Source organism: Anolis carolinensis, chromosome 3 (assembly GCF_035594765.1).
Source record: "Anolis carolinensis isolate JA03-04 chromosome 3, rAnoCar3.1.pri, whole genome shotgun sequence".
Taxonomy (NCBI): domain Eukaryota; kingdom Metazoa; phylum Chordata; class Lepidosauria; order Squamata; family Dactyloidae; genus Anolis; species Anolis carolinensis.
Genome location: NC_085843.1, coordinates 88,966,042 through 88,992,047, shown reverse-complemented (window position 1 = coordinate 88,992,047; position 26,006 = coordinate 88,966,042). Strand labels below are relative to the sequence as shown.

The 26,006-nt window shown below is 39.4% G+C and overlaps 1 protein-coding gene across 12 annotated transcripts in view; it reads right to left on the bottom strand.

The window, feature by feature from the left end:
- The window catches only part of dmd (dystrophin), a 1,684,732-nt gene that overhangs the window by 1,527,207 nt on the left and 131,519 nt on the right, over nt 1-26,006 (bottom strand). For 4 of the 12 annotated variants that reach the window (XM_016992721.2, XM_016992719.2, XM_062977166.1 and 1 more), the window contains exon 1: nt 8,735-9,259. The exons of 1 other annotated variant lie outside the window; for it this stretch is intronic. In XM_016992721.2, coding sequence (XP_016848210.2) covers nt 8,735-8,831 — 97 coding nt within the window. In that variant the 5' untranslated portion in view covers nt 8,832-9,259. Of the gene's footprint in view, nt 1-8,734; nt 9,304-26,006 lie in introns of those variants that run through there. 7 more of the 12 variants (XM_016992722.2, XM_062977165.1, XM_008107349.3 and 4 more) reach the window with 4 other exon arrangements.

The following is a 26,006-nucleotide window of genomic DNA, read 5'->3' as shown; positions in this document are numbered from 1 at the left end:
GGGTTCAAATTACTGCTCAGCCACAGAAACTATCTCAACTTCAGAAAAAGTCAATGACAAACTTCCTCTGAATATATCTTGCCAAAAGAGACCCTATCCAAAATAACAACAACACTCCTGTGATAGTGTTGCCATAAGTTGTAATCACCTTGATGGCACAAATAACTAAACAACTGGAATGGACTAGTTAACTTAATCACATTCACATTAGAAATGCAAACATTTAAATTGTAAGTGTGTGTTAAATTGCAGTTCAGTCTTAAAGTACATGCATACACCTACCAAAGAGAAACTATGGATTGTCATGAATCCATGACTTAACCAGTGTTTCACAACTCTTTTGAGTTTCAAAGAGAAGGAAACAGCTGCAATGGATTTTTGTAAAATCATTTTCTCATCCATCCCATCAAAACATTTCGCTTGTTATTTCTTTCACTTTTCTTTATAATGTTATATTCTTTTCCCTCACAATTTCCTTGGTTTAGAGATTCCCATGTGGATTCCAACAACCATTCCAGGATTAAGAGCTCCAAAATTTAGGGTTTTTTTTGGGATAGATGAGGACCCTTTATGCCAGTGGTTCTCAACCTGGGGTCCCCAGATGTTTTTGGCCTACAACTCCAAGAAATCTCAGCCAGTTTACCAGCTGTTAGGATTTCTGGGAGTTGAAGGCCAAAAACAGCTGGGGACCCCTGGTTGAGAACCACTGCTTTATGCAGTCCTTAATACAAAGCATTAGGTAATCATCTGGATACAGACAATGCCTCCACTGCCTGGTATCTTTCCTGCTTGGTTTTAAATAATTTTGCCTTGGAATTAAATAGAATATCATGCTGCACTAATGAGATCATAAGTGGTTTGGATCTCACGACTTAAACATTGTAATTCCCCAATCTTGAGAAACTCACAAAGAGCAAGAAGAAGTTTGCAAAAAACAAAACAAAAAAACCCAAAAAATTCAAGAGAACCAGCGGGGAAATGTAAAATTAGCATTGCTTATAACTTTATAACTTGAAGGTAGACTCAAACTGAGGCAAAAAATTCAAGAGGCATCATTTATTTAAGTTAAAACATAACTTTAATTAAGTTGCCCCATTATGTTAAAAATGCAATGCAATTTTTTATCGTGTCAAAAGCGATTTGAGAAAATACTGCAAGTTGCTTCTGGTGTGAGAGAATTAGCCATCTACAGAGACATTGATCAGGGGATTCCCGCATGTGTTTCTGGGAGACAAGCTTGAGCTGACAGACAGAAGCTCACCCTGTCTTGCAGATTCGAACCTGCAACTTTCAGGTCAGTAACCCAACCTTCATGTCAGCAGTTCACAAGAGTTTAACCCATTGCACTCACTGCTGCTCCACTTGCTTCATTTCCAACAGACCTCTGAACAAACCTCTGAGGATGCCTGCCACAGGGAGGGTGGACGCCATGGCTGGTGCACCCTCCCCTTGCCCCTTAGGGGCGGTGGTTCTTTTGGCCAGCTCCTGAGGTTAAGGTTTTAGGGTGGCTTCACATGCGGCTTTCTTGTTGCAGCCTTTTTTTCCTGGCCTTGGTAGCATTGGAATGGGCACGGGATGCTCACTTCTTATCTGGCGCTTTGGTGCCTGTGATGGACACTGGGCCTCTGGATGCCTGGGGTTCTGTTGCTCCCTCCTCCCCTTGTCCCTGGCTTGGTTTTGGTCACCTTTCGGGCCTGTGGGCCTTGTTGGCGGCAGGGATATGTGGGTTTTTGCCCATGTTTTTTCGGGGCAGGGTGGGGGTGATGTGTTGTGCTGGCCTGTGGCAGCCATTAGCTCTCCTTCCCACTTGGCAGCCACCATTGCCTGATTCCCCCCCCTTCTTTTTTCTTGACATCGGACCTGTGTGGTAGGCCCGTTTTCACGTCATTTGGTCACTGGCAGCCATTAGGTGACCACGGCGGTGGAGCCAGAGATAATCAAAGACAGCCTCCAGCCCCGGTACTTTTTCCAAGGGGCCCCATCTTAATTAATTAGTTCAGTTAGAATTGTGGTTTTCTCGTTGCCCAGATTTGGATGCAGCCAATTACTTATGTAGCGGCTTCAGAGAGGTTTTAGGATTCCTGCAAGATCCCAGAACCCCTTTTTTTATGAATTTGAAATCCATTATTGGCATGGAGGACATTGTCCTCGCAAAAATTAATAAGGCAGTGGCTGAGAGCAGGGTACTCGGTCCATTTGCTTCACCACCTACACCTCAGATCGGTGAATGATGCCATTCTTGATCAATTTTACAAGGTCCACTATACTTCTTTTGATAGTGCTTTAAGGTAAGTTAGGGCCCACGGGACAGCAGCCAAGTTGGCAAAACGGTTAGGTTTTCAGTTCAACGGGTTGTATTATATGGATCGGGCTCTTCCGATGAGCTGCTCAGTTTCATGTGCTGCATTTGAAGCATTTAGCACCTTTTTGGAATGGGCCCTCAAAAAGAACTCAGGACTTTTGGGTGTTGTACATTATTTGGGCAACTTCCTATTCGTGGGAAAGCATGGGTCTGGGGAATGTGAGGCTATGCTCTAGTCTTTTCAGGAGTTGACTGAGGAATTGGATGTCCCTTTATGTCAGGACCCAGGCTGCAGAACACCAATAACCATGCACAGAGACCAGAATCTATCTAATATCTTTATTAAGGAAATGTATAAAGTCAATAAAAATAAGTGTAGAATATAGTTCAGAAGTAGACCTTTCAGGAAAGGTCAAATATAGTCCAGGAAAACAATGTCCACTATGTGATATTAAAGTCCAAAGTTATAATCCACTTCACCGAAACACACACTATTTGGCAAGCAATAGTGTGGGGAACTGTCCATAGTCTTTGAGGCTTAAAGTAAATCCGAAGGAAACTGGAAAACAAGGCTTGAGACTGTGAAGCAAGGTCCGTGGTTTAAAACGCAAGGGAAGGCAAGACTTGAAACTTGGCAAGATCAAACTGGAAACAAGGCAAACATGAATCTAGAACTGGGTCCATAGAAGTCCACGGTACAAGGCTGGGCAGGAAACTTGATCTGGAAACTGGGAACTGGAGTACGAAGTCTACACACGATCTCACTCCTCAAGCCGACGAATTGACTCCGCAAGGATTCCTTTGCGGGCAAACACCTATATAGGATCTTGTTTTCCCGCCAAGGAACACTTTCTCTGGGGAACAAGAAACGAAACCTATACTGTGTCCAGATGCATGACTCCTTAAACTTTCCCAAGGGAAACAGACTTAATCATCTAATTGTCTGGCAGCTATCCTGGCGCTCTGGCGAGTCGCCTCCTGAGCGCTTCTATCTTGATTATAATAATGCCGGCGAGAAAATGGGGGAGATTTCTGCTCAAGGCTTGTTTGGCTGACTTCTTGTGGGCAAACATCTTGCAGCTGCAAGGGCTCCAAATCTGGCAGAAACGGTGGGAAACCCAAGTTTTCCTCTTCATCTGTCACAACAGTACTAGGAACGGGACTACATGGCCCATGAGTCATCACACTTTAGCCCCAGAAAAAACAGAGGGTCCCACAACTTAAATTAACATTTTTAGGGACTGAACTCAATACTATTCAGCAATGCTCTTGATGACCCCCTGAGAAAGTTTCAAATTTAATAAATAGGATCCAACTCTTTGTCACCAGAAGCAAGGCCACTCTACATGAATTTCAAGAAATTATTGGTCACTTAAATTTTGCATGCAGAGTTGTTGCTCCTGGGCATGCCTTTTTTGCGCAGGCTCTGCAATGCCATTTCAGGGGTTAGGTTACCGTATCACCATTTGCGGATTACGAGATAAAGGCAGATTTGGCAATCTGGCTACAATTTTTATCCCAGTTTGATGGGGTTTCTTTTTGGAGGCAGGACCTATTATTGAAGGATGCCCTTCAAATAACATCAGATGCCTCTGGAGCCATTGGATTTGGGGTTACTTTAACGGGCACTGGTGTGCCAAGCTATGGCCTAAGATTTGGCACATTAGAGGGATCACCTCTGACTTAACATTCCTGGAATTCTTTCCTATATTGGTAGCTATGACGCTATGGGCAGAACAATTTTTTGAATTCCACCGTTCATTTTGGCGTGATAACCAGGCCAACGTGCAGGTTATCAATTCTTTAACATCTAGGTCAACTAGGCTGATGGAGGCTTTAAGGATTTTACCCTCCACTGTCTAAAGTATAACATACTGTTTAGAGTTTTTCATATTGCAGGGATGTTCTGTCCCTATGCAAATGGAATACTTCAGGCAGCTTGCCCCTAGCATAGATTTCCACCTTTACAGCATGCTGGTCCATCTTTGGAAAATTGGGACCAGTTCATAGTCAGGGGCATGAAGTTAGCCCTGGCTGCGAGTTCCAAATTGTTTTATATCATAGCCTTGCAGTGCAAGAAGTTGTATTCCATAAGTGCAGTTACACCCGTTCCATATGAGCACATCACACAGTTTGGCATTTTATTGAAGAGGAAGGGGTGGGCCCTCAAACTATTCGAGCAAAAGTTATCTGCCCTTGCTTATTGGCTTAAAGCACAGGGCTTCCCTGACATCACTGTAGATTTTTGGCTCTGTAAATGGCTGGAGGGCTTGTCAAGTGTGCAAGCCAGGCCCCATGACAGTTGCCAGCCATTGAACGTTGAGATCCTTGAGGGCTAAGGTAAATTTGGCTCCAAATTTGTGAGTTCTAATACAAATCCTTATTGTTTCAGGTGGCAGCTGTCACCACCTTTTTGGAGTCCTTTGGGTCAGTGAATTGGCTGTACCTCAAAGCAGATCAATCCCGAAAGGCCCTTCAATTCTCAGACCTGCGGCTCCAGCAGAATGAGTTGCATTTGGTTATTCGAGCTTCCAAAATGGACCAAAAAGGCGTCATGTGCCATGTTACTTATAGTTCCTGTCTTTTGAGACCCAATCTTGTTGGCATGTAGACATCGTGTGCTAATCTGCGGGCACAGCTATGTGCACTGGGAGGAACGACAGGCATGTAGAGGTCCCTACGGCCAGCATCGCAGCCTCGCTTCCGTGGCATTTGTTGATTGGAAGGGCAGAAGGGGCCTTTATTGGGACGGTTTGCTTCCATTGCTGTTCCCTCCTGATGTGCTTGTTATACACCTTGGTGGCAATGATTTGGGACTGCTGAAGGGCAGGGCCCTGTTTTTACAAGTTCTGAATGACATGCACAAGGTTAAGAAGGCATGGCCCCAAACCCACTTGGCATGGTCTGTGATTATTCATAGGCCACGTTGACCGCATGTTGATGTTCTGTGCTACACCTTGGTGCCAATGATTTGGGACTGCTGAAAGGCAGGGCCGTGTTTTTACAAGTTGTGAAGGACATGCACAAGGTTAAGGAGGTATGGCCTCGAACCCACTTGGCATGGGCTGCACAAGTTCTGAATGACATGCACAAAGTTAAGGAGGCATGGCCTCAAACCCACTTGGCATGGTCTGTGATTATTACTAGGCTAAGTTGGCCGCATGGTGATGAAAGAAATTGATTGGGGCTCAAAAACGGGTCAATTGGGCCATACGGATGGTTTTTTCCAGATGACATGGATCTTACATGATGCTATAGAACACAATAATTCAGAACTCTATCGGAATGATGGTAGCCATCTTTTCTGAACTGGGCAACCAAATAATTTTGGCTGATCTAAAAGGAATTAGGGCAATTCTAGAGGTTTTGGTGGGAGTCAGGAGCTAAATAGACATTTGCTCCTGATCTGTGGCAGAATACATAGGAGAATCTCATACTTTTGGTGTGCACCACAAGGCACTTCAGTTTTGGTGTAGGCCAGAAGCAGAAACCCTCGCCTGGGGTTCAAACAACCTCGGCGAGGGTAAACGATTATGGCCTAGGAACGGGAGACTATGACCTCAATCATCCTTGGGGCAAAACTCTCCACCACATTCCTTTAGGTCATCCAGGTTTAGTTACGTTGGGGACCTGGTGTTTTGCCCTAAATTCAGTTGAGGGGTAGGTCAGGAAGGACCACCAGTATGGGCTTTATGCCTCACCAAATTCATAGATGACAATTGAGAGTTAGGTTCAAGTTACAAATTAAAGATTTAATTAGGTAACATTTAATAAAGTTGTCCAGTTTAAACCCAAGTTTGTTGTGTTGGCTCTTTATTTCGGGGGTTGGAGGGCAAAGATAAGAACATTATATTCTATCCTTAGCTTATCGACTGAATGTATAGTTTTTTCCTCTGTTTTGGTGTCAAGAAGACTAGAAAGGAAACTTGGAATCATTAACACTGTCCAAATGAAGGCAACATAAGAGGCATTCAGGTAATGTTATCATATTTATCATGTTCTCCTTTCCCACTCAGGGCCAGGCCAAACTTTCATGTACACCTTCTTTGGAGTAAGCTCCATGGACACATGCTTTCACATGAACATGTCCAGGGTTAGCTAAAGGATTCTCCAAGTTTATGCTATTTCCATACCAAATGGATGCGAGTTATTCATCCAGCCACGGGCTGTGTGAGATCTCCCATTTCTCAAGCAACTCAAACATGTATTTCCATGTATTTTTAGATGTCAGTATTACATATTAACAAAGCTTTCCATTTAAATTAGAGAATATAGTTCCAAATTCAAGTATCTTTTCAAGAATTTGGAGGGGGTGCAAGGGAGATCTGGTAATCTGTACTGGAAGTCTAAAAACTATTTTTCTGATGCATTCATGCCCATCCACTATCTCAAATCCTTCTAAGCTTAAATGTATTTGTAGCTTTAACTTAAATGGCACCCACTAAATAAATAACAGGGTATATAAAAACTAAATATTATGGAACTGCTGAAGCCTGTTTCCTTCAAACTTCTGCAACTCCAGCAATTCATGATTTGAAGGTTTGACTTTAAGCTTGACAGGGATTTTGAAAAATTATTATCATTATTGTTACAGAAGTCAGCTCGTACATTAGGTAGGTTAACCCAAGCCTTTGATGTTGTATATAATCAACTGCTGGCTCCACCTAGTGTTGCTTTAATGCAGTTCAAAGTTGACATACATATTGAAAAAGGTAAGCAAAATAGAACATCTCTATTTTCATGTCTGCAGTATCAACATTATATATCCTTACGACAGCAACCTTATAAGCCTCCTCTCTATCAGTTTAAAAGCACATGAAATTTGAGCTCATACTGTTTATATGTATAATAAATGCTAAATCTTTGGGATACTCAAATCTTCCTGAATAGTGTTAGAGTTAGACTTGGATATTGTTAACGAATCACTGAACAACCTTACAACATAAAATAGCAACCGTTATACTTTCTCCAGGCTTTGACTTTTCTTTTTCTTTTTTTTTAAAAAAAAGCTGCCCAACACTATGCTTGCTTTAGTCACATGTTCTTGGATAGTACTTTCATTACTTCATTTACCTGGATAGAGGTTTATTAAAATACCACTTAAGTGTCTATGATGTAGTAGGTAGTGCATCAATTCCATGTTAACATGAATCTACAGAGACACTAAATATAATATTTAAATTGAAGTACCAATGAGAAAAGCTAACACTATATCTGAAACAATCCTTTTGTATAGTTTATATCATTGATCAACATACCTGTATGCAATTTAATCATTACTGATATCATGGTTTGCAAACAGCAAAATTCACTTTTTCAGTCTGAACAAGCACATTCCTACAAACATATCAATAAGCCACTATGCATTTGCTAAGGATGGAAAGCACATGTCAACCTTGGGGTGATAATCAGGATGCATATAGATGAAGTACTCATTATAACTGAAGGAGAGAAAAAAGGTGAGCGTAAATAGTGGCAGGAGAAAAAAAAACGTGTTGTTTTGTTTTTAAAATCCCTTAAAGTTTTTTTAATACACCCACTTGAACTTCCAATTATTGTTCATTTCTACAAACAAAACAATAAGCCAACAATTGAACAATCCTCCTCCCTAAGCTGAGGCATGAATTTAAGGAATATACACACAAGACTGTTTACAGTTACCCTGCTCTCATGTTTCCCATTTCAAATGATTTTACATGTCCTATCATATGTCATTAGCAGTTTTCAAAATTATATCCGAAACAAGCTGATACACAGAAATTAAGAACAGTAATCAAATGAGAAATAATAGACCCAGCTGGGCAGGCATCAAGTTGGCAAAACATGAATACAGTTCAGTAGCTGAAACAGATGCTAGAGTTGTTGAAAGACCCTGCAGGAGATATAGATGCATGTCCTTCTTATAATAATACCCAAGTGAATACATGACAAGAACTAAAAAGGAAAAGAAGAAAGGGAAAAACCCCTGATGGCAAAGCTAATTACAAAAGCACAACCTTCAATGTTATTTGCTGTGTCAGAATGCTCAACATATACAGCTTTTTCCTCACACCGACAACACATGTCAGGTTATTCAAGTCAAAACCCATGCAACTAAGACATATGGAACATTTGAGGTTTCTGCGAGGCTCCCCCACCCCCCTCGCTGAGCTTCCCCAGACTTAGGACACACTTTGTTCTCTAACCTTACCCTTTCATAACAGCCTCTTTCAAGCAAGTGGTTCCCTGAGGTGAGAAGCAAGCCAAACGTCGTAACACAAGCACAAATGCAATTCAGAAATCCATTTTGCAGAAACAACACTGTTTTCAGAGTTTCAAGACCGGAGCAACAAATCCTCTGCCCTCCCCAACAGAGGCTCATTCAAACGTATGCTTTGTCATGGTCAGTTTCTAATGACATTCATGGCAATGCAAAGGCTTTGATAATCCTACCTTCCATGCCAGCTGCTTTTCTCATCACTCCATCATGCCAATAAGTTGGCTGCGGTAACAAATCAAGATAGTGCAAAACAGCATCTTTCCTCTGCATCTGTCATCTTCCTGAAAGCATTCTATTGCTGCCGACTGCTGGGAACTAGAAAGTCTATTTGAATTCCAATCGCTCCCCTTTCGCATGATTCAAGTTAGGTTAGGTGGGCATGCCTAACATGATTCTCTCCATCGTTTATTATGCAGCTGCTACGCTGCTAGTGTGGTAACCACTCTGATTTTATCTGATACGTCAGTCTGGCAAACCTATACCTCAGTGCAAACACACAAGGAGACACAGCAGCATCCTGCATTTAATGAGCCTTCTTTCTGCCTCGGAGAGCAGTGCATCTGCAAATCTCTTCCAAATCCCAACACTCGTGTTCTCTGTCACAGTGTTTATTAAGGCTCACAGCTTTTCTTAAATATGATTCTTTGGGTGGGAGGAGGAGCATTTCCCTTCTCATTCCTCCTCTCCTCTCCTCCTCCCCATTTCTCAGGGATGAGGGATTTCAGTGAAATGCTTAACCGCACCTCACATAATGCACCCCCACTTCATACAAACTTTGCTTGGAAAAGACTTCTAAAATACACAACATCATGAGGCATATTATTCATGCCCCCAGGGATTCTTTTTTATCTTAATGACAGCCAAAGCCAAATGTCACAAATCTCTGTGAATCTAATAAATAGCCCTCTAATGAGATGAGAACACTCAGTTCAGATCTAATAGAGTTTCTCTTTTTCAGGTGATTCCTTGCCTATAGCAGTTAAGCTGATGATGTGGGAGGGAGCTTTTTCATGGTTCTGTCAAATGCTGCCAGTTGCTGCTAGAATTCCTAGTGAATGACAGATCACCAGGGTTTATTGAACACAAACATCCAATTACATGATCAACAGATATCACTTAAAGGATACTGAGAGTCATGTACATTTTAATATTTCTTAAATGGTATTTTGCTGTACTTTATAAATAGTTGATGATGTAGAATCTAACAGTATGATATGTCTTTAAAGAATGAAGTAGATACTGACACCCACTAACTCATTTATCATTATGCTGAAGTAACTGCAACTCGACTTGCTGTATACCAAGGTGGGCATACTGCAGCTAATGAGCTGCATGGGGCCACTGGTCCTACTTTCATGGCTCCTGAAATATCCTCTACTGTGTTTCCCCAAAAATAAGACAGTGTCTTATATTAATTTTTGCTCCCAAAGATGCGCTAGGTCTTATTTTCAGGGGATGTCTTATTTTTCCATGAAGAAGAATTCACATTTATTGTTGAACAAAAAAAATGAACATTTATTATATACTGTACAGTAGTTGTCATCACAGACCAGCATAACCAGACAAACTATGAGTCCTATCAAGAATTTCTTGTTACTACCATTATTTCCATGTACAACACTCTATGGTACATATATTTACCGATCCTACATGCTCTGTTGTTCTGTTTGGCGGGCATGCTTCCAAACAACAACTTTGTTAGGTCTTACTTTTGGGGGAGGCCTTATATTTAGTAATTCAGCAAAACATCTACTAGGTCTTATTTTCTGGGGATGTCTTATTTTAGGGGAAACAGGGTAGTTTCCCAGCTCTTCGGGCATTTGGGGGGGGGGATTTGTTTCCAAACCATGCACATATCCTCCAAATGCATAAACAAATTAAAATATTTTCTCACACATCCATCACATCAGAAACCTGTACTACTTCCCAAGTAACCCAGCTTACCTGTCTGAATGTATCTCCCTCTATGATTCACCTCAGAGATTAAGATCTTCTGTGGAGGCCCTGCTCTCAGTCCCACCTCCTTCGCAGGTGCAGCTGGTTGGGATGAAAGACAGGGCCTTCTCAGTGGTGGTCCCTTACCTATGTAACTCCCTCTCTAGTGAAATTAGAGCAGCCTCCTCCCTCCTGACGTTCAGGAAAAAAGTAAAAACATGGTTATGTGACCAAGCTTTCGGAGAGCAAATTTTTAGTGCAACAAGAGAATAAGGAATAATGAAATGACAAATGGAAGGGTCTTGGATTATGGTTTTGCATGACATGATTTTAATTATTGGTTTAAATTTTTTATGGCATTGAATTGCTGCCTGTTTTGTAAGGCCACTCTGAGTCCCCTTCGGGGTTAAGAAGGGTGGGTTATAAATGAAGCAAATAAATAGATAAATAACTGTGAAGTGCAGTGTTCATTTTGAGAAGGACTACAGAGTTTCAGGTCCTTTCTACAGTGCCATATAAAATCCAGATTATCTGGTTTGAACTGGATTATATGGCAGTGTAGATTCAGGCCCCTTCTACACTGCTATATAATTCAGATTATCAAAGTAGATAATCCACATTATGTTTTGAACTTGATTATATGAGTTTACACTGCCATATAACCCAGTTCAAAGCATATAATCTGGATTTTATATGGCAGTGTAGAAGGGGCCTTTGTATACACATGTAGGATTAAACTAGATGTTTCTATTTCAACAGAGCAAAATCATTCCAAAATTAGTACAACCTAGGACCTATTCACACTAATATTTCAATAACAGACATTATTTCCATAACACTTTTTAATTCCGTCACTCTGCTTTTTATTAGTAAATAGTGCATTAAGATGGATGTCTTTGCTCTCACAATGCACATTTGTATTACAGTCTTTAGTGCCCCATTGGTTTCATACAACCTCATCATATTGACCAAAATCAGTAGCAAACGTCGGTTTCTCCCCATTTGCCACACGGAGCTGCTGGCTCCCATCAAACAATGTAGAACTACTTCTGGCAGGGCTCCATGGTGCAAAAGGAGAGGAACCAGTGTATGAATTAGCAACAATGGGGAAGCTGAGTGGTGGATATTTATTTATTTATTTATTTACATCACTTTTACCCCGCCTTTCTCTCCAAGGAGACTCAAAGCGGCTTACAGTAAATAGGCAAAAATTCAATGCCTAAAAACAATGTAAAAACAACAATTCATATAAAACAATCTACAAAACAACAGTTCATATAAAACAGATACCATTACAAAATAAAGTCACATTATATAAAATTTTAAGAATGTCCAAGATTAAAATCCATTCATCCAGGATCCTCAAGTCTTCGCACAGGTCATGTAAAGTCCATGTTCTCATTCATTAAAAGCTTGCATGCACAACCATGTCTTTAAGGCTTTCCTGAAGCCTAGGAGAGTTGGTATCTGCCTTATGTTACTGGGGAGGGTGTTCCATAGCCGAGGAGCCACCACCGAGAAGGCCCTGTCCCTTGTTCCCACCAGCCTTACCTGCGAGGCTGGTGGGACCAAGAGCAGGGCCTCCCCCGAGGATCTAAGAGTTCTAGAAGGCTCATAGGGGGAGATACGTTCGGACAGGAAAGATGGGCCAGAACCATTTAGGGCTTTGTAGGTCAAAACCAGCACTTTGAATTGGGCTCGGTAGCATATCGGCAGCCAGTGGAGCTGACTCAACATGGGAGTAGTACGCTCCCTGTAAGCCGCTCCTGTTATTAGTCTGACTGCTGCCCGTTGTACTAGTTGGAGCTTCCGAGCCGTCTTCAAAGGCAGCCCCACATAGAGCGTATTGCAGTAGTCCAAACGGGATGTAATCAGAGTGTGGTTTCCCCCGTGGGATGGATTAAGGGTCATGTGGGGCCTGAAGTAACAGGTTCTCCATGCCCCATACTGGATACCGCTGGATTTGCCATGATACTTGGTGATTCTGTCAGCAAATGTGATGAGGTCCCTAGTTGACTATTCTTGTTTTGTTCCTTATGGTGACCCAAAGGCAAACTTATAAAGTTTTCTTAGCAAGATTTATTCAAAGGACCATTGCCTTTACCATGAAGTATTTGGAGAAAACAGAGTGTACTAATCAAATTTGCAGGTGACACCAAATTGTAAGGGATTACTAATATCCCAAAGGACAATATCAGAATCTAAAAGGACCCTAACAGATTAGAATGTGGGGCAAATACTTTAATAATGAATTTCAACAGGAAGATATGTATGGAACTACAATTAGGCAGAAACAGTTAAATGCACAGATATAGGATAGCTGAAACCTGGCTTTGGTCAGATTTCACCTGGAATACTATGACCAGTTCTGGCCATCACAATTCAAAAAGAATATTAATAAGCTGGAACATGTCCAGAGAATCCAAACCAAAAGGATCAAAGGTTTGGAAGCCAGGTCCTATGAAGATATGTTTAGCTTGGAGAAAAGAAGGCTAAGGGGGACATAATAACCATGTTTAAATATTTGAGATGACGTCAAATTGAAGAGTGGGCAAGCTTGCTTTCTGCTGTTCTAGAGACTTAGACATGGAACAATGCGTTCATATTGCAGGAAAAGATCTTCCGACTAAACATTAGGAAGACATTTCTGATGGTAAGAGCTGTTAAACAGTGGAATTTTAAGCAGAGGTTGGTTGACCATCAGTAGGGAACACTTTCATTGTATGTTCCTGCATGGCAGGGGTTGGACTGGATGGCCTATGTTGTCTCTTCCAACTCTGATTCTATGAACTAAAAATATTACTGATCCACTTCCCCAGACCCCAGCTCCAATAAATCTTAATTTGGCCTGAAAATATATACAGTACATGTCAGGGATATAGACTTAATTCCATGTGTATCTAGACAGCTGTGCATTGCTGACATGTTGCTTGCCTCTTACAAATAGCACTGTCACAGTGAAGAGAATTAACCTTCATATGAATTTGAAGAAGGAAACATGATGTTCCTGTAATAACAGCATGGTTTTGGTTATTAAATTCATTCACTGACAGCCACTTAGAAATGACACAATTCTGCTGTATGAACTGGGATATGATGGGAATCCATATCGTAGCAATCAGATGCCTTCTGGATGAACAATGATCCCACTTATGTCTTAACAGTCACAATTAGTACAGACAATAAAATTGGTTAATGGAACAAGAGGCAGAATTTACTAGATGCCATATATTTGACATCATGGAATAACATGTCCTTTTAGAGATTTTATGTAAATAAGTCAGAATGAGAATTACTGCATCTGCTTCTCAATCTCTAGCAGCACATATCAGCAAGCTAATTTTGTATTCAAAGCAACTAAAGTAGCCATCTCATATAGTTGCAAAGTATATAGCTATAAAGTGGCCATCTAAAAAAATACTATCAGTTTCTTTTTTTATCATTCAAGTCATTCCTGAGCTGAAAAGAGACAATACAAGAAAGATGGGTTTTGAAGGCCCCATAAATTTAAAATATATAAAAGAATTTCCTTACCATCTTCATTTCAATTGTTAAAACATGCAGACAATAGCAAGAAATTGATGTCATTTCATAATGGTTGTAACTCATAACTCATAGGCACTGGGGACTTGAAAAGCCCAGGCAGGCAGGGAATATCATCTGTTGTAATCTTTTGGAATTCTTTACTAGGAGATTCTTCTACCCCAATCTTAATCGAGGGAGTTGGGTGGGAATGGGCAGGCATGAATGCTTTCACATGTATTCAACAATAAAAGAACTAGCTGGGTGGTATGCAATATGAGCACCACAAAAGATATTTCATATTTTTCCTTGCAAATGATTACATGACACTATTAAATCCACTGGTCCTCTGGACCTACTTTTATTTCACATTCTTTTTAGCAGGAGACCACCTATTACAACACAATCTGAGCCCTGCCACATGCACAATCGAGAACCTTCATATAGCAGCACCAGAGACACTCCAAGTGGCCAGCTACTAGTCAAAGGACATTTAGTATCATACCAGGTTTTTAACTTTGATTGTGTTTTTAAAATACATTACAACTGTAGCCTCGGTTCGCTTCTGACACAATAAATAAATAAATAGCAGGAGTACTTGCAAGCTCGCTCTATGATTTTTCTCTGATTGCTGAAAATTAGTGTTGTTAAATATGGAAGCTTAGACTATATGGAGAATCTTCAGGGGCAAGGAGTATATTTTACCAAAGAACTATCAAAGAACCCCACTCCCCCAAAGTGGTCCTGTTTTTGTCATGGGGATATTGGCCTGGATAAATCGCATATCAAAGTTATAATAACCTCACACCCAACAAGTCAAGATTCACAAACAATCTTTATGCTTTTACATAAGATTACTGCTATGGAGCTAATACCAATGGAACCTCACATATGTCAGCCACAATTAAGATATGAAATCTGTCTAGGTGAATGAAGATGCTGCATAGCATCCACTGCATAGTCGGCCCAGGAGATCTTAACACATTTATTACTTCATGAGCATAGATGTATCTTTGTCTTTCCCACCCTTCTACAACAGATCTTCATCTTGCTATGAAGTGATAATCAGATAGTAGAGATGGTGTACAGTTTTTGTTCCTACTGATGTGATTATAATATCACACACACACACACCAAAAGTATGCTAGAAATATAATGCTATTATTCTTGTTTTCGTTTTTTATTGTTATCTATTCAGAACCAGAACTAATTGAATGAATATAATTTCACTGAAACAAGTCATTACCTCTTATTTAAGAGGTACAGTCAACGTGCAGTAAATACAATGTATTTTGAAAGATTGTCTTATTATGTCAACCTGAAATTAGAATGTGTCCCATCTGGGTAATCTCTTACTTAAACTTTTATAAAGTTGTTGGAAGTGTTCATTAGATAGATAGATGTGTATATGTATTAGGTCTGTACGATCAATGAAAAAAATGTTTCAATAATCATTACAAAATTAGGGGGTGAGGAAAAAAGTTTCCAAAGTGTTTACAAAATTGGATGGGGTCTGTATCGTAACTATAATAATTTTATAATTTTATAATGTATGGTTTTTAATCTATTTATTGTATTTTATTAAATTATCTAATTGTTTTAATTGCTTATGCTTTATCTTTTTGTATTGTATAGTGGCATTGAATTTTGCCAGATTGTGAGCCGCCCTGAGTCCCTTCGGGTGAGAAGGGCGGGATAGAAATGATGGAAATAAATAAATAAAATGAGTTAACAACTTTTTTTTGTTACTTTTCATTAAGTAATTGTGCCAATGGGGAAAATTCAGGGACTCCTTTCTCCCTTATTGTTAAAGCTATTGGCATGAAACTTGCTACGATTATAGAACATATTTATTACAGTTAACCCATTACATTTCAGAAAGTTTTGCTCGTCCACAGATTTTTGGGAAATTTTCAAAGTTTATACAAACAACATGTTTTTTTTAAAAAAAATTAAAAGAGCTATCTTCTTAAATTTTCTATACAATGACACAAGATAACAGAGGACCATTCTCTCAACATTTCATAAATATTCATACATCTACTGATTTTGGGGAATTTTTGCCAAGTTTTGTCAAAAACATTAAAAAAAACCCCACAACAGCTATCTTATTGAATGTCTTTAACCAGTAGAACTTCAATTTAGGGATTTCATCCCAGCCCAGCAAAGATTTACTTACTAGTATTGGAATATGTCAGTTCTTTTTGCAGACTCAACAGTTTTTCTTAATATCGTGTTTATTAATATCTGTTTGTATATAAAAAAACTTATGAATTGCATGCAACTTACAACTTAAAAATGAAGATTTGAACATCTCTAATATGTATATATGCTGGCAGTGTCTACAACATATTTATAGCTGGTCCTTCATCCTGCATACTTATCAATAAAAACTCTTATAGTGATCATAAATAATAACAATAATTTATTAATTATATTGCTAATGAACATTAAAACTGTATAACAGAGGGTGGACCAACATATTTATTATAAATTTGATGAGAATTTTAAAAAATCAACTGGAGATCATTGTCAAAAATCTTTTAAACTTGCAAACAATCTTATTTCAGGAATAAAAGTAGGGTTACTTCATGAAGCGATGTACACACTGTAACTTGTTTTAGATGTAATGATTTTCATTTTGAACATAAATCTTGGTGTTACATGATTGTTCCTTTACTACTACAGACACAAGAGGAAGAGACTGAAACCTTTCACCTTAAATCATTTTCCTGTCCTGACTAAATGTAGGAGATATGTTTCATGACATTCAGGATGCCATGTGAATGTCAGATATAGCATTCAGTTACACTAACTAAATGCTATAAACCACATCTCTTCAAACTGCAATTTGACATCCTAGTTTCTCAACTAGAATAAACAACTGTCTCTCAAATCTCAAGACTAAAAAAACAGTTTATGTAAAGGAAAAAGTAAAGCTGTTTAGAACTTCTTTTCCAATGTGTTGGGAGAGATTCTAGAAGCTAACACAAGCAAGAATGAGGTACTGGTGTGGTATGGCAGGTAGAGCTCTGCCAGATTTAGTAGGTAGCACATTTGCAATCTGGGGTGGGAGCAGTGCATGATGTCCCCATTCCCAACCCAACTTGATAACAGCTATTCATCTTCTTCCTGGAGCCTAATGCAGCTTGACACAGCTCTGGGGTGAAAGTTGGGGGCATTGCCATCAGAGTCAGTGGTTTTTATCCTAGCCAGAGTGGCCAGAAATGGTCCTTGCTCTGGTTGGGTTAGTGAGTGTTTTTATTCCTTTGCTCTCAACAATGCTCTTCAATTCTTTTGAAGTGTTATCCCATCCAAACTCCCAAAATTGCTGTGGGATCATATTGCTGGTTATGTCTCAAGTGTTATTTGTGCTTGTTATGTTAAATTCTTTATCACAATTCTTAGAGGATGGTCCAGTATATTGGTTAGCAGTGTCTTTCAGGCATTATGCAACATTTGGGATTACTTGGGGACTTAGGCATTGCAGGATGGTATGGGTCTTGACCAGATTGAGGGTGGATGCCTGCACTGCATGTCATGATGACAAAAGGATCCTGTGGGAGATTCCTGACATGTGAATTCTTTCCTGTCCTGCCAAGAGTTCTTGTACCAGATTGGAATTCAGTCATTGATCAGCAGGTAGATTGGTCTGGATCTGGACCCATGATTTTTGCAAACCTTACCTACAGCTGTAATCAATTAGTAATAATAATAATGATAATAATAATGCTATCATTATTTCCACAAGCATTGTGTGCTGTGTATTTTGTAGAGGTGTGAAAAACTTTGGATGTTGTTTCAGTTTTCTGAAATGCTTGGGAACAATGCTCTAAATATGTTGTGCCATTATCCAGAAATTCAAGGGGATCTCTTCTGTAGTTTTCTTTTTAATGTTATTTGTAAAAACAGTGAGCATTTTCAAAAAAATCAGTGCAGGAGCAAAAATGTTCTGAAACTTGGGAGGCTTAAAGTCATAAAATTTTCCTACAGGTGTCCCAAGTTTCATCCCGATAGGCAGAAAAATAACAGAGAAATAAGCCTCTAAAGTTTCTCCTAAAAGGACCACCAAAGGTATCTAGTCCACCAAATTGAAACAACTGTAATGGAAAGAAATCTTAAAATTTAAATTAAAAAATCCTATAAGTGTGGCAATTTTCATCCTGAAAGTTGTAACAAAAGTTAGCCCAAATGTCTCTGAAGTTCAAAGGGTGTGACTTTCCCAAGGTACTTAAGTTGCTTTAATAATAATAATAATAATAACAACAACAACAACAACAACAAACAGAGGCACAACTATGTGGCCCAAATGATTCATTGGAATTTATGCCTCAAGTACCACCTCCCAGCAGTAAAGAACTGGTGGGATCACAAACCTGCAAAAATATTGGAAAATGAGTACGCAAAGATACTGTGGGACTTCCGAATCCAGACTGACAAAGTTCTGGAACACAACGCACCAGACATCACAGTTGTGGAAAAGAAAAAGGTTTGGATCATTGATGTCACTATGCCAGGTGACAGTTGCATTGACGAAAAACAACAGAAAAAACTCAGCCGCTACCAGGACCTCAAGATTGAACTGTAAAGACTCTGGCAGAAACCAGTGCAGGTGGTCCTGGCGGTGATCGGCACATTGGGTGCCGTGCCAAAAGATCTCAGCCGGCATTTGGAAACAATAGACATTGACAAAATCACGATCTGCCAACTGCAAAAGGCCACCCTACTAGGATCTGTGCTCATCATCCGAAAATACATCACACAGTCCTAGACACTTGGGAAGTGTTCGACTTGTGATTTTGTGAGACAAAATCCAGCATATCTATCTTGTTTGCTGTGTCATACAATTATTATTATTATTATTATTATTATTATTATTATTATTATTATTATTATTATTATTATTTTATTTTTATACCCTGCCGCATCTCCCCGAGGGGACTCGGGGCTGCTTACATGGGGCCAAGCTCAGGCAAAACAGACAATATAAAACACAACAATAAAACAAATCAATCAACAATAAGGCCAGTCATAAAACAAATGAGATCATATAAAACAAAAAGAAAAAAACATCCCAAAATCAATGGATTACGAAATCTGAAACATTGCAGGAATTATGTCATGTACTCGTGTTCTGTCATTGTGAAGAAATTCAAAAGGATACCTCTTTTGGGAGATATATAATATATAACAAATTCTTAAAACTCAGTGGATGACCAAAATGTTCTGAAACTTACCAGGCTTACAGTGGCCTACAAGTGTGGCAAGTTTTATCCTGATAGTCAGGGAAAAAATTCAATCATCTGAGATTGAATGTGACTTGTGCAAGGTGCTTAAATTGGAAAGAAATTCCTAAAAATCAGGAGATGATCAGATCTTTCTGAACCTTTGCAGGAATGATGGTTTACTCATGTTCTGTCACTATGGAGAAATACAAAAGGATACCTCTTTTGTGTTTAAAAATAAATATATTTAAAAACTTTAGAAATTTCCTAAAATCAGTTGATGAGTAAAGTGTGTCCTACAAGTATTCCAAGTTTCTTCCTGATAGCCATGAAAATAACAAAGAAACGAGCCTCCAAAGATCCCCCATTGTGACCAACAGAACAAAACTAACGAAATGATAACAAAACTTCAGAATTTTTAATTCAAAACTAAACGCCCCCCCATTTTTGAAATATTTTCAAAACAAAACAGAATCCATCCACATTTCGAAACAAAATTCAAAACAGATTTCTACCATTTCGCACCCCCCTAGTATTTTGTTGTGTGAAGCATAATTATCCCCTGGAGACACAATGGGCATAATATAGTCATCTAAATGTGACTGGAGTGTAATTACACTGCTGGGATTGGTCAGAGTTACACTATCTGGAGAATCACACTTGAGCATAATTTACTGAAAGCATGAGTGATTTAACCATATTTTAAATCAATTTAAATTTTAAATTGTGTCCTGCTGCTTCTTTTTAAGACTTTTGATAGGAAATAGAAAGAGCCATGCACAAAGGTGGAATGGTATTGAAGCAGAATATCTCTCATTTAGAAACTGCTCAAAATTTGTTGTATCCATACTGCTAGTAATAAATTTATTGATTAGCTCTTAGGCCATATCATTGTACCAAACCAAACCATACTGGAATTTTCTATTGCCACATTTCACTTCACCCTGATAAACATTTGAACTTCTTCTCAAATGGCCACATTTGTTTTGATTCTGACATGAGTCTGATCTATGAAGCCAACCATAACTAGCAGACTGCTTTGTTATATCTTGACTTCACTGGCCAACAGAGCCAGATCGGAATTTAATTTGTAGCTGTAATAATCCAACCAATTTCTATTCAGTCAGTTAACCCACCACTGATAGAAATGCATATGTTAATGTTTTATTAAAGGCACAGCAGCAAGATGTAGTACCATCTGCAGGAGGAAATCCCATTAGCCAAATTCCTATAAATCCTATTTATTGAGGATAAGCAATATGTTCTTTTTAAATCGAGTAAGACCACATTACATGCCACTAAGAATTTCATTCTTCTGCTTTTATTTTAAACAAATCTATTTAGTTTCTTTCCAATGCTTTAATTCTTCTTTTTTGTGTAGTAGTACCAAAGCCTCACAACAGATGCACCACCCATCTATCATAATTGCAGTGTGCATTTTCGTTGCAGCAATAACACATAAAATACTTCCAGGATGTTTCTGTTTCACTTTATATAGTTTGCCATCTGCAGTACTGATATGAAGTTCACATCAGTTATATGTGTCTCAGACTTTTGATTCACAATATTTGCTTCAAATCCTTGCTCATATGGAAATAAGGACCTCACCACATTGATCCAGCATTGTGATTTGCCAGCCTCCATGGTAAATCTGGGTGGCATCAGAGCAGCTGACGCTTTCACGTGCCACATGGGGAAGAACTGCCACTTCGCCAGAGTCCTGTTGTTCCTAACAGCACATGGGATGGCTTTCACGGTGGCAGCAGTCTCCCACCATGCTGACAACCCAGTTCACCCATGGAGCCCCACCAGAAGTCACCCTACGTCATATGATAGACAGAGTGAGGATCCATGGGTAAACTGGGAAAGAAGTATCCTACGACACATCTTCCACCCCATGTGATAAGACTGTAAGTCAGTTCAGGCCCACCTCAGTTAACAAAGCCTCTGACAGCAAAGCTTCTTTTTAGGATCCCAGACCCACCTTTTTGCCCTATTATCATTATGCTTTTAACAGCATAAACACTGGGAGGATTGCAAAAGACTTTCTTTTTGACCTGGGTTGCAGCAGTGAACCTACAGTAAACAATGCAATAAAGCTTATGCTGTAAAATAAGAATTTTGCTCTAGCCAATCCCACTCTAGCTAATTGTGCCTGCCTACAAGTAGTGTGGTAAACAGTAGCTGCCCCCCAAAAAACTTACGAAGAATAAGGACCTCATTGCACTGACCAAATCAAGTGCACTGACCAAATCACTTTGAGTTTGCTTCTGGGACGGAGCCTCCCACCCACCATCACATGACATTGTGTGACTCCTGGTGGAGGCCCCACCTCCAAGCAGTGTGGAAGCATCCTTGGATGTGTCCCTCCAAACATGGAATCCTTCCCGTATTGTGCTGGCTCCAATGGAGCCTGCATACTTCTGTCCAGTTTGGACAATTGTTTTCCGCATGTGATGGGGAAGCATCACCATGCTGGAGCAGTGCGCAGGGTGATGGAATTGCTCCTTGTGCCTGTTGTTTTGCTATGCTTGCTGGTAAAACGTTTGGGGGGGGGCTACCCCATGTGATAGGGTCATAAGTAAAGAGCAAAACAGAGAGGAAAAAAGGACTCTATGGAATGATTACGGCCCAAGTATAGTCAAAACATAGGATTTGCTATTATTCATATTTTCAGGGATTCATAGTGGTGGTGGTGGTGGGGGGGTGTCCTTGAATGTATGCACTGTAAATATGGCTATCATACAATGCATCTATATACAATGTCATAATAAAATTGTGTTCCTTATATAATATGGCAAGAAACTCAAGTGAGTGCCAGCAAGAGCTTGATGATCACTGAAATTGTGAGAGGCTACATCAGTATAATGCTCAGAGTACGACAAAATCAAAATTTGTCTTTTGAATATTTTCCAAAAAAATTCTAAGCTATGATTGGTTGAACCCATGGATCTAGAACCAATGGATAAGAAGAATCAAATTCATACTTGTACATCTATTTCATAAAATATTTTAATTTTATACTTTATTTCTGTGCAGTACATTTATACCATTACTTATCTCCAAGAAACTCTTACAATGGTGTATGTACTTCCATATAGCTTTCACCAAAACCTGTGAATTAGATAATTTTGAGTGATTGTAACTGAAATAGGTAAAAAGGTGGATTTAAATTTGGGCCTTGCAGTCTTAGTCAAAGACTCTTACCACTAGTTTGTACTTGGCAATTCTTTCAGGGAGCTCCTTTCCATGAGAAGTCCACCACCACAATACAAGGGAGAGATTGTCCTAACTCTAGATTTAATATGGAAGCTGTTGCATGTATAGTAGTCCCATGTGTAAACTAAGCATAAAATTGAGAAGTACTAGGATCTAAGAATACACCGGTCTGTTTGTATCATGCCTTGCATTGATATCACACTGACGCAGAGAGAAAAACATGTCTGCCTCCTACAGCATCTGTTTATTCTTGGCAGCCTTCAGCATGAGTACAGAACAGATCCTTGTCCATTTACAAAAAGTGATGTGCTGGCAGTCTGAGACAGCATGTGATCGAAATCAGATACAGAGAGCCTGAAAGCCCTTATTCTACATTTAGCGTTTCAGCTGACATTTCCTTTGCTGACAATGTGAGGGGAGGGAAAGACAATATTAGAGGGACTTTTAAGACATCCGTTGTCACTTTCCCTACTGACATTGGAAATATGATTGAGAAGAAAGATGGCTGAGCTCAGTTAATTTTGCAACATATGATAAGCTGAACTAAGTGACCCCTCAGAAACATGGCATGTGCTCAAAGCTGTTTGGAAGATGAGGAAGAAAAAAAAACATTTAAATCATTTCAGTCTCTGGTTTGTGCACTGTCTACCTTCTCTATATATTTGTTCAGAACATTTTATGGGGTGAATCAGAGATTGAAATTAAGAGCCCCACTGGCAAGGAGAGACCACATTTGCTTTTTCCAGCAATAATATTGCTTTCTATGGAAAAAAAAAATCCTCCAATGAAGTTTATGTGCATAAGACTAATTTTTTGCACAAGTGAATATTTCAGAAAAGAGTACCTCTTCCATGTGAAAAAGACATATCTTACTTGCTGTGGATAACACCATTTTTAGAGTTCCATTCCATACTGGGAATTTGTACAGAATTTTTCATGTTTCATTCACTAAATTCTCATGGGACATCCACGTAATGTCATCATTCAATTGTTGTGATTTTGGAATTAACTGTAGCTTTTATTCTATTTATTATTATCATTCTGTCTTTGCCCGGGTTTCAGATAGTCCAATTATTTTAATAAGTGTGGAAGAACAGCATTATGCCCGGAAGTATATACAACTTTACTATTAATCTTCTGTTTTTACAACACATATTTCCAGTATGTGCAATAATGTATCAGAAAGATGAACACATGCTTATTCAGCATGCCTTCATTATTGCTATTTAATTTTACTCCTATGTTTTAAGCTACCCTTAGAGCAGAGTTCTCCCAAGGTGGCTAAAATTATAACTCAACATTACAGTAAGTGTAGCAATTTTGACTTTTTATATTTTCAACTTTGGTGGTTTTTAATTTTATAACAGACTAAAATTTAACATTAAGCAGCAATAGTTTGAAGCAAATTGAACCCCAACATACAACATTTTGAATTAAAGACAGATTGAAATAGAGAAATTCCCTTTAAAGACCAGTATGGAGGCAACATTTCTAAAGAATTTCACAGAACTGGGCCACTATTCATTTAGCTCAACATCCACATTGTTACAACCGAATTAGATTCATTCAATGACTTGCTGCATTGTAATTCAACATATGTGGAAATCTCACTGACACCTGCCCTCAACTATTGTAATTTGGCAAGAAGTGTCAAGTAAGTAAGTAAGTAACTTTATTCTTATACCCCGCCACCATCTCCCGACAGGGACTCAGGGTGGCTAACAAAACAAATACAACAGTTAAAACACATTACAGTAAATAAAACCACAATAAAATTGACACTATAAAACAATACATTACAATGATCATAAAACTCATTTAAAAGCATAAAATGAGTACAGACACAGTAAAATGGAATGAACCACTAGGTTAATGGAAGGAGGTAGTATGGAGGGGACATTTGAACTAAAGTGCAGTAATATTGTTATAAAGTGCTGTGGGACAAACAACAAGATGGGAAAAAAATTAATTGTTTACAGGGGATGGGTGTCCGGTTAATTATAAAGCAGGAACAGTGCGTGAGAAATATATTGATTTAATTTAGGATATGAGGACTGAGTTAGACTGAGTCTAGAATTATCCTCTGCCATCCCACTTTTTAGCTACATTTAAAAGTTGCTGAATTTCTCTCTCCCAACTTCCCCCTTTGTTCTCAGTTGTTTACAATTGCTGTAGACCAGACATGAGCAAACTTTGGCCCTTCAGTTGTTTTGGACTTCAGCTCCTAGAAATCCCAGCCAGCTTACTGGCTGTTACGAATTGTGAAAGTTGAAGTCCAAAACACTGGGAGAGCCGAAGTTTACCCATGCCTGTTGTAGACAGTCAACTCTCTATTTTCCTTGAAGTTAGGAGCACAGGACTCCTGCAAAAGGGGAAAAAACATGGATAAAAATTGCTATTTACTCTTACCTAAGATACCACTTCTCTAGAAATCTCTAGGATCTCCAGCATGGCTCTGTGGTCAACCTCCAGCAGAAATGAACCATGGAGTTGCACTCAGATTCCTAGAGAGGCAGGCATGTAGCCGGGGGGGGGGGGGGCTTGAGGAGGTTCAGCCCCACCCCCCACCCCCGAAATTCTCAGGGTGCTCTGTGAGAAGGCCTTACATTTATTATTTAAACTGTTATGTTTATTCATATCATGATCTGATCACCATGCTAATATATCCCATATGCATGAGGGTATTGGGATAACGATACAAAAGGTTTGCTAGGGTAGATCCTCTCAGACTCAGCCCCCCCCCAAAAAAAAATCAAAATCCTGACTATGGGCCTGTAAGAGAGGTGTTATCTTTAGGCACCTCAAGTTCCTCCAGTATGATTCTGATTGAGTTCTGGTGCAATTTGACCATAGGGTTTCAATGGAAATCATAAAGGTTACCAGAGAGACCATTTTAATCAAATCCATGAATAATCAAATCTGCAAAAGTGAAACTTGCAAATCATAGAATCATAGAGTGGGAAGAGACTTCATGGGCCATCCAGTCCAAATCCCTGCCAAGAAGCAGGAAAATCACATTCAATGCACCCTGATAGATGACCATCCAGCCTCTGTTTAAAAGTCTCCAAAGAAGGATCCTCCACCACACTCTGGGGAAGAGAGTTCCACTGCCAAAAAGCACTCACAGTTAAGAAGTTCTTCCTAATGTTCAGATGGAATTGCCTTTCCTGAAATTTGAAGCCATTGTTCCACATCCTAGTCTCCAGGGCAGCAGAAAACAAGCTTGCTCCCTCCTCCCTATGACTCCCCCTAGCATATTTATCTGTGGCTATCATGTCTCCTCTCAGCCTTCTCTTCTGCAGGCTAAACATGCATAGCTTTTTAAGCTACTCCTCATAGGAGCTTGTTCTCCAGACCCTTGATCATTTTTGTCACCTTCCTCAGGACACATTTCAGCTTGTTAACATCTCCCTCAAATTGTGATGTCATGCTTGCTGGACTAATAGATTATTAACTATTTTTCCTTCATTTTTGCTCTTCTTGAACTTGGCAATTAATTTCTGTGTTTTCCCACCAGCTTTATAGAATGGAGACCAATCATTCA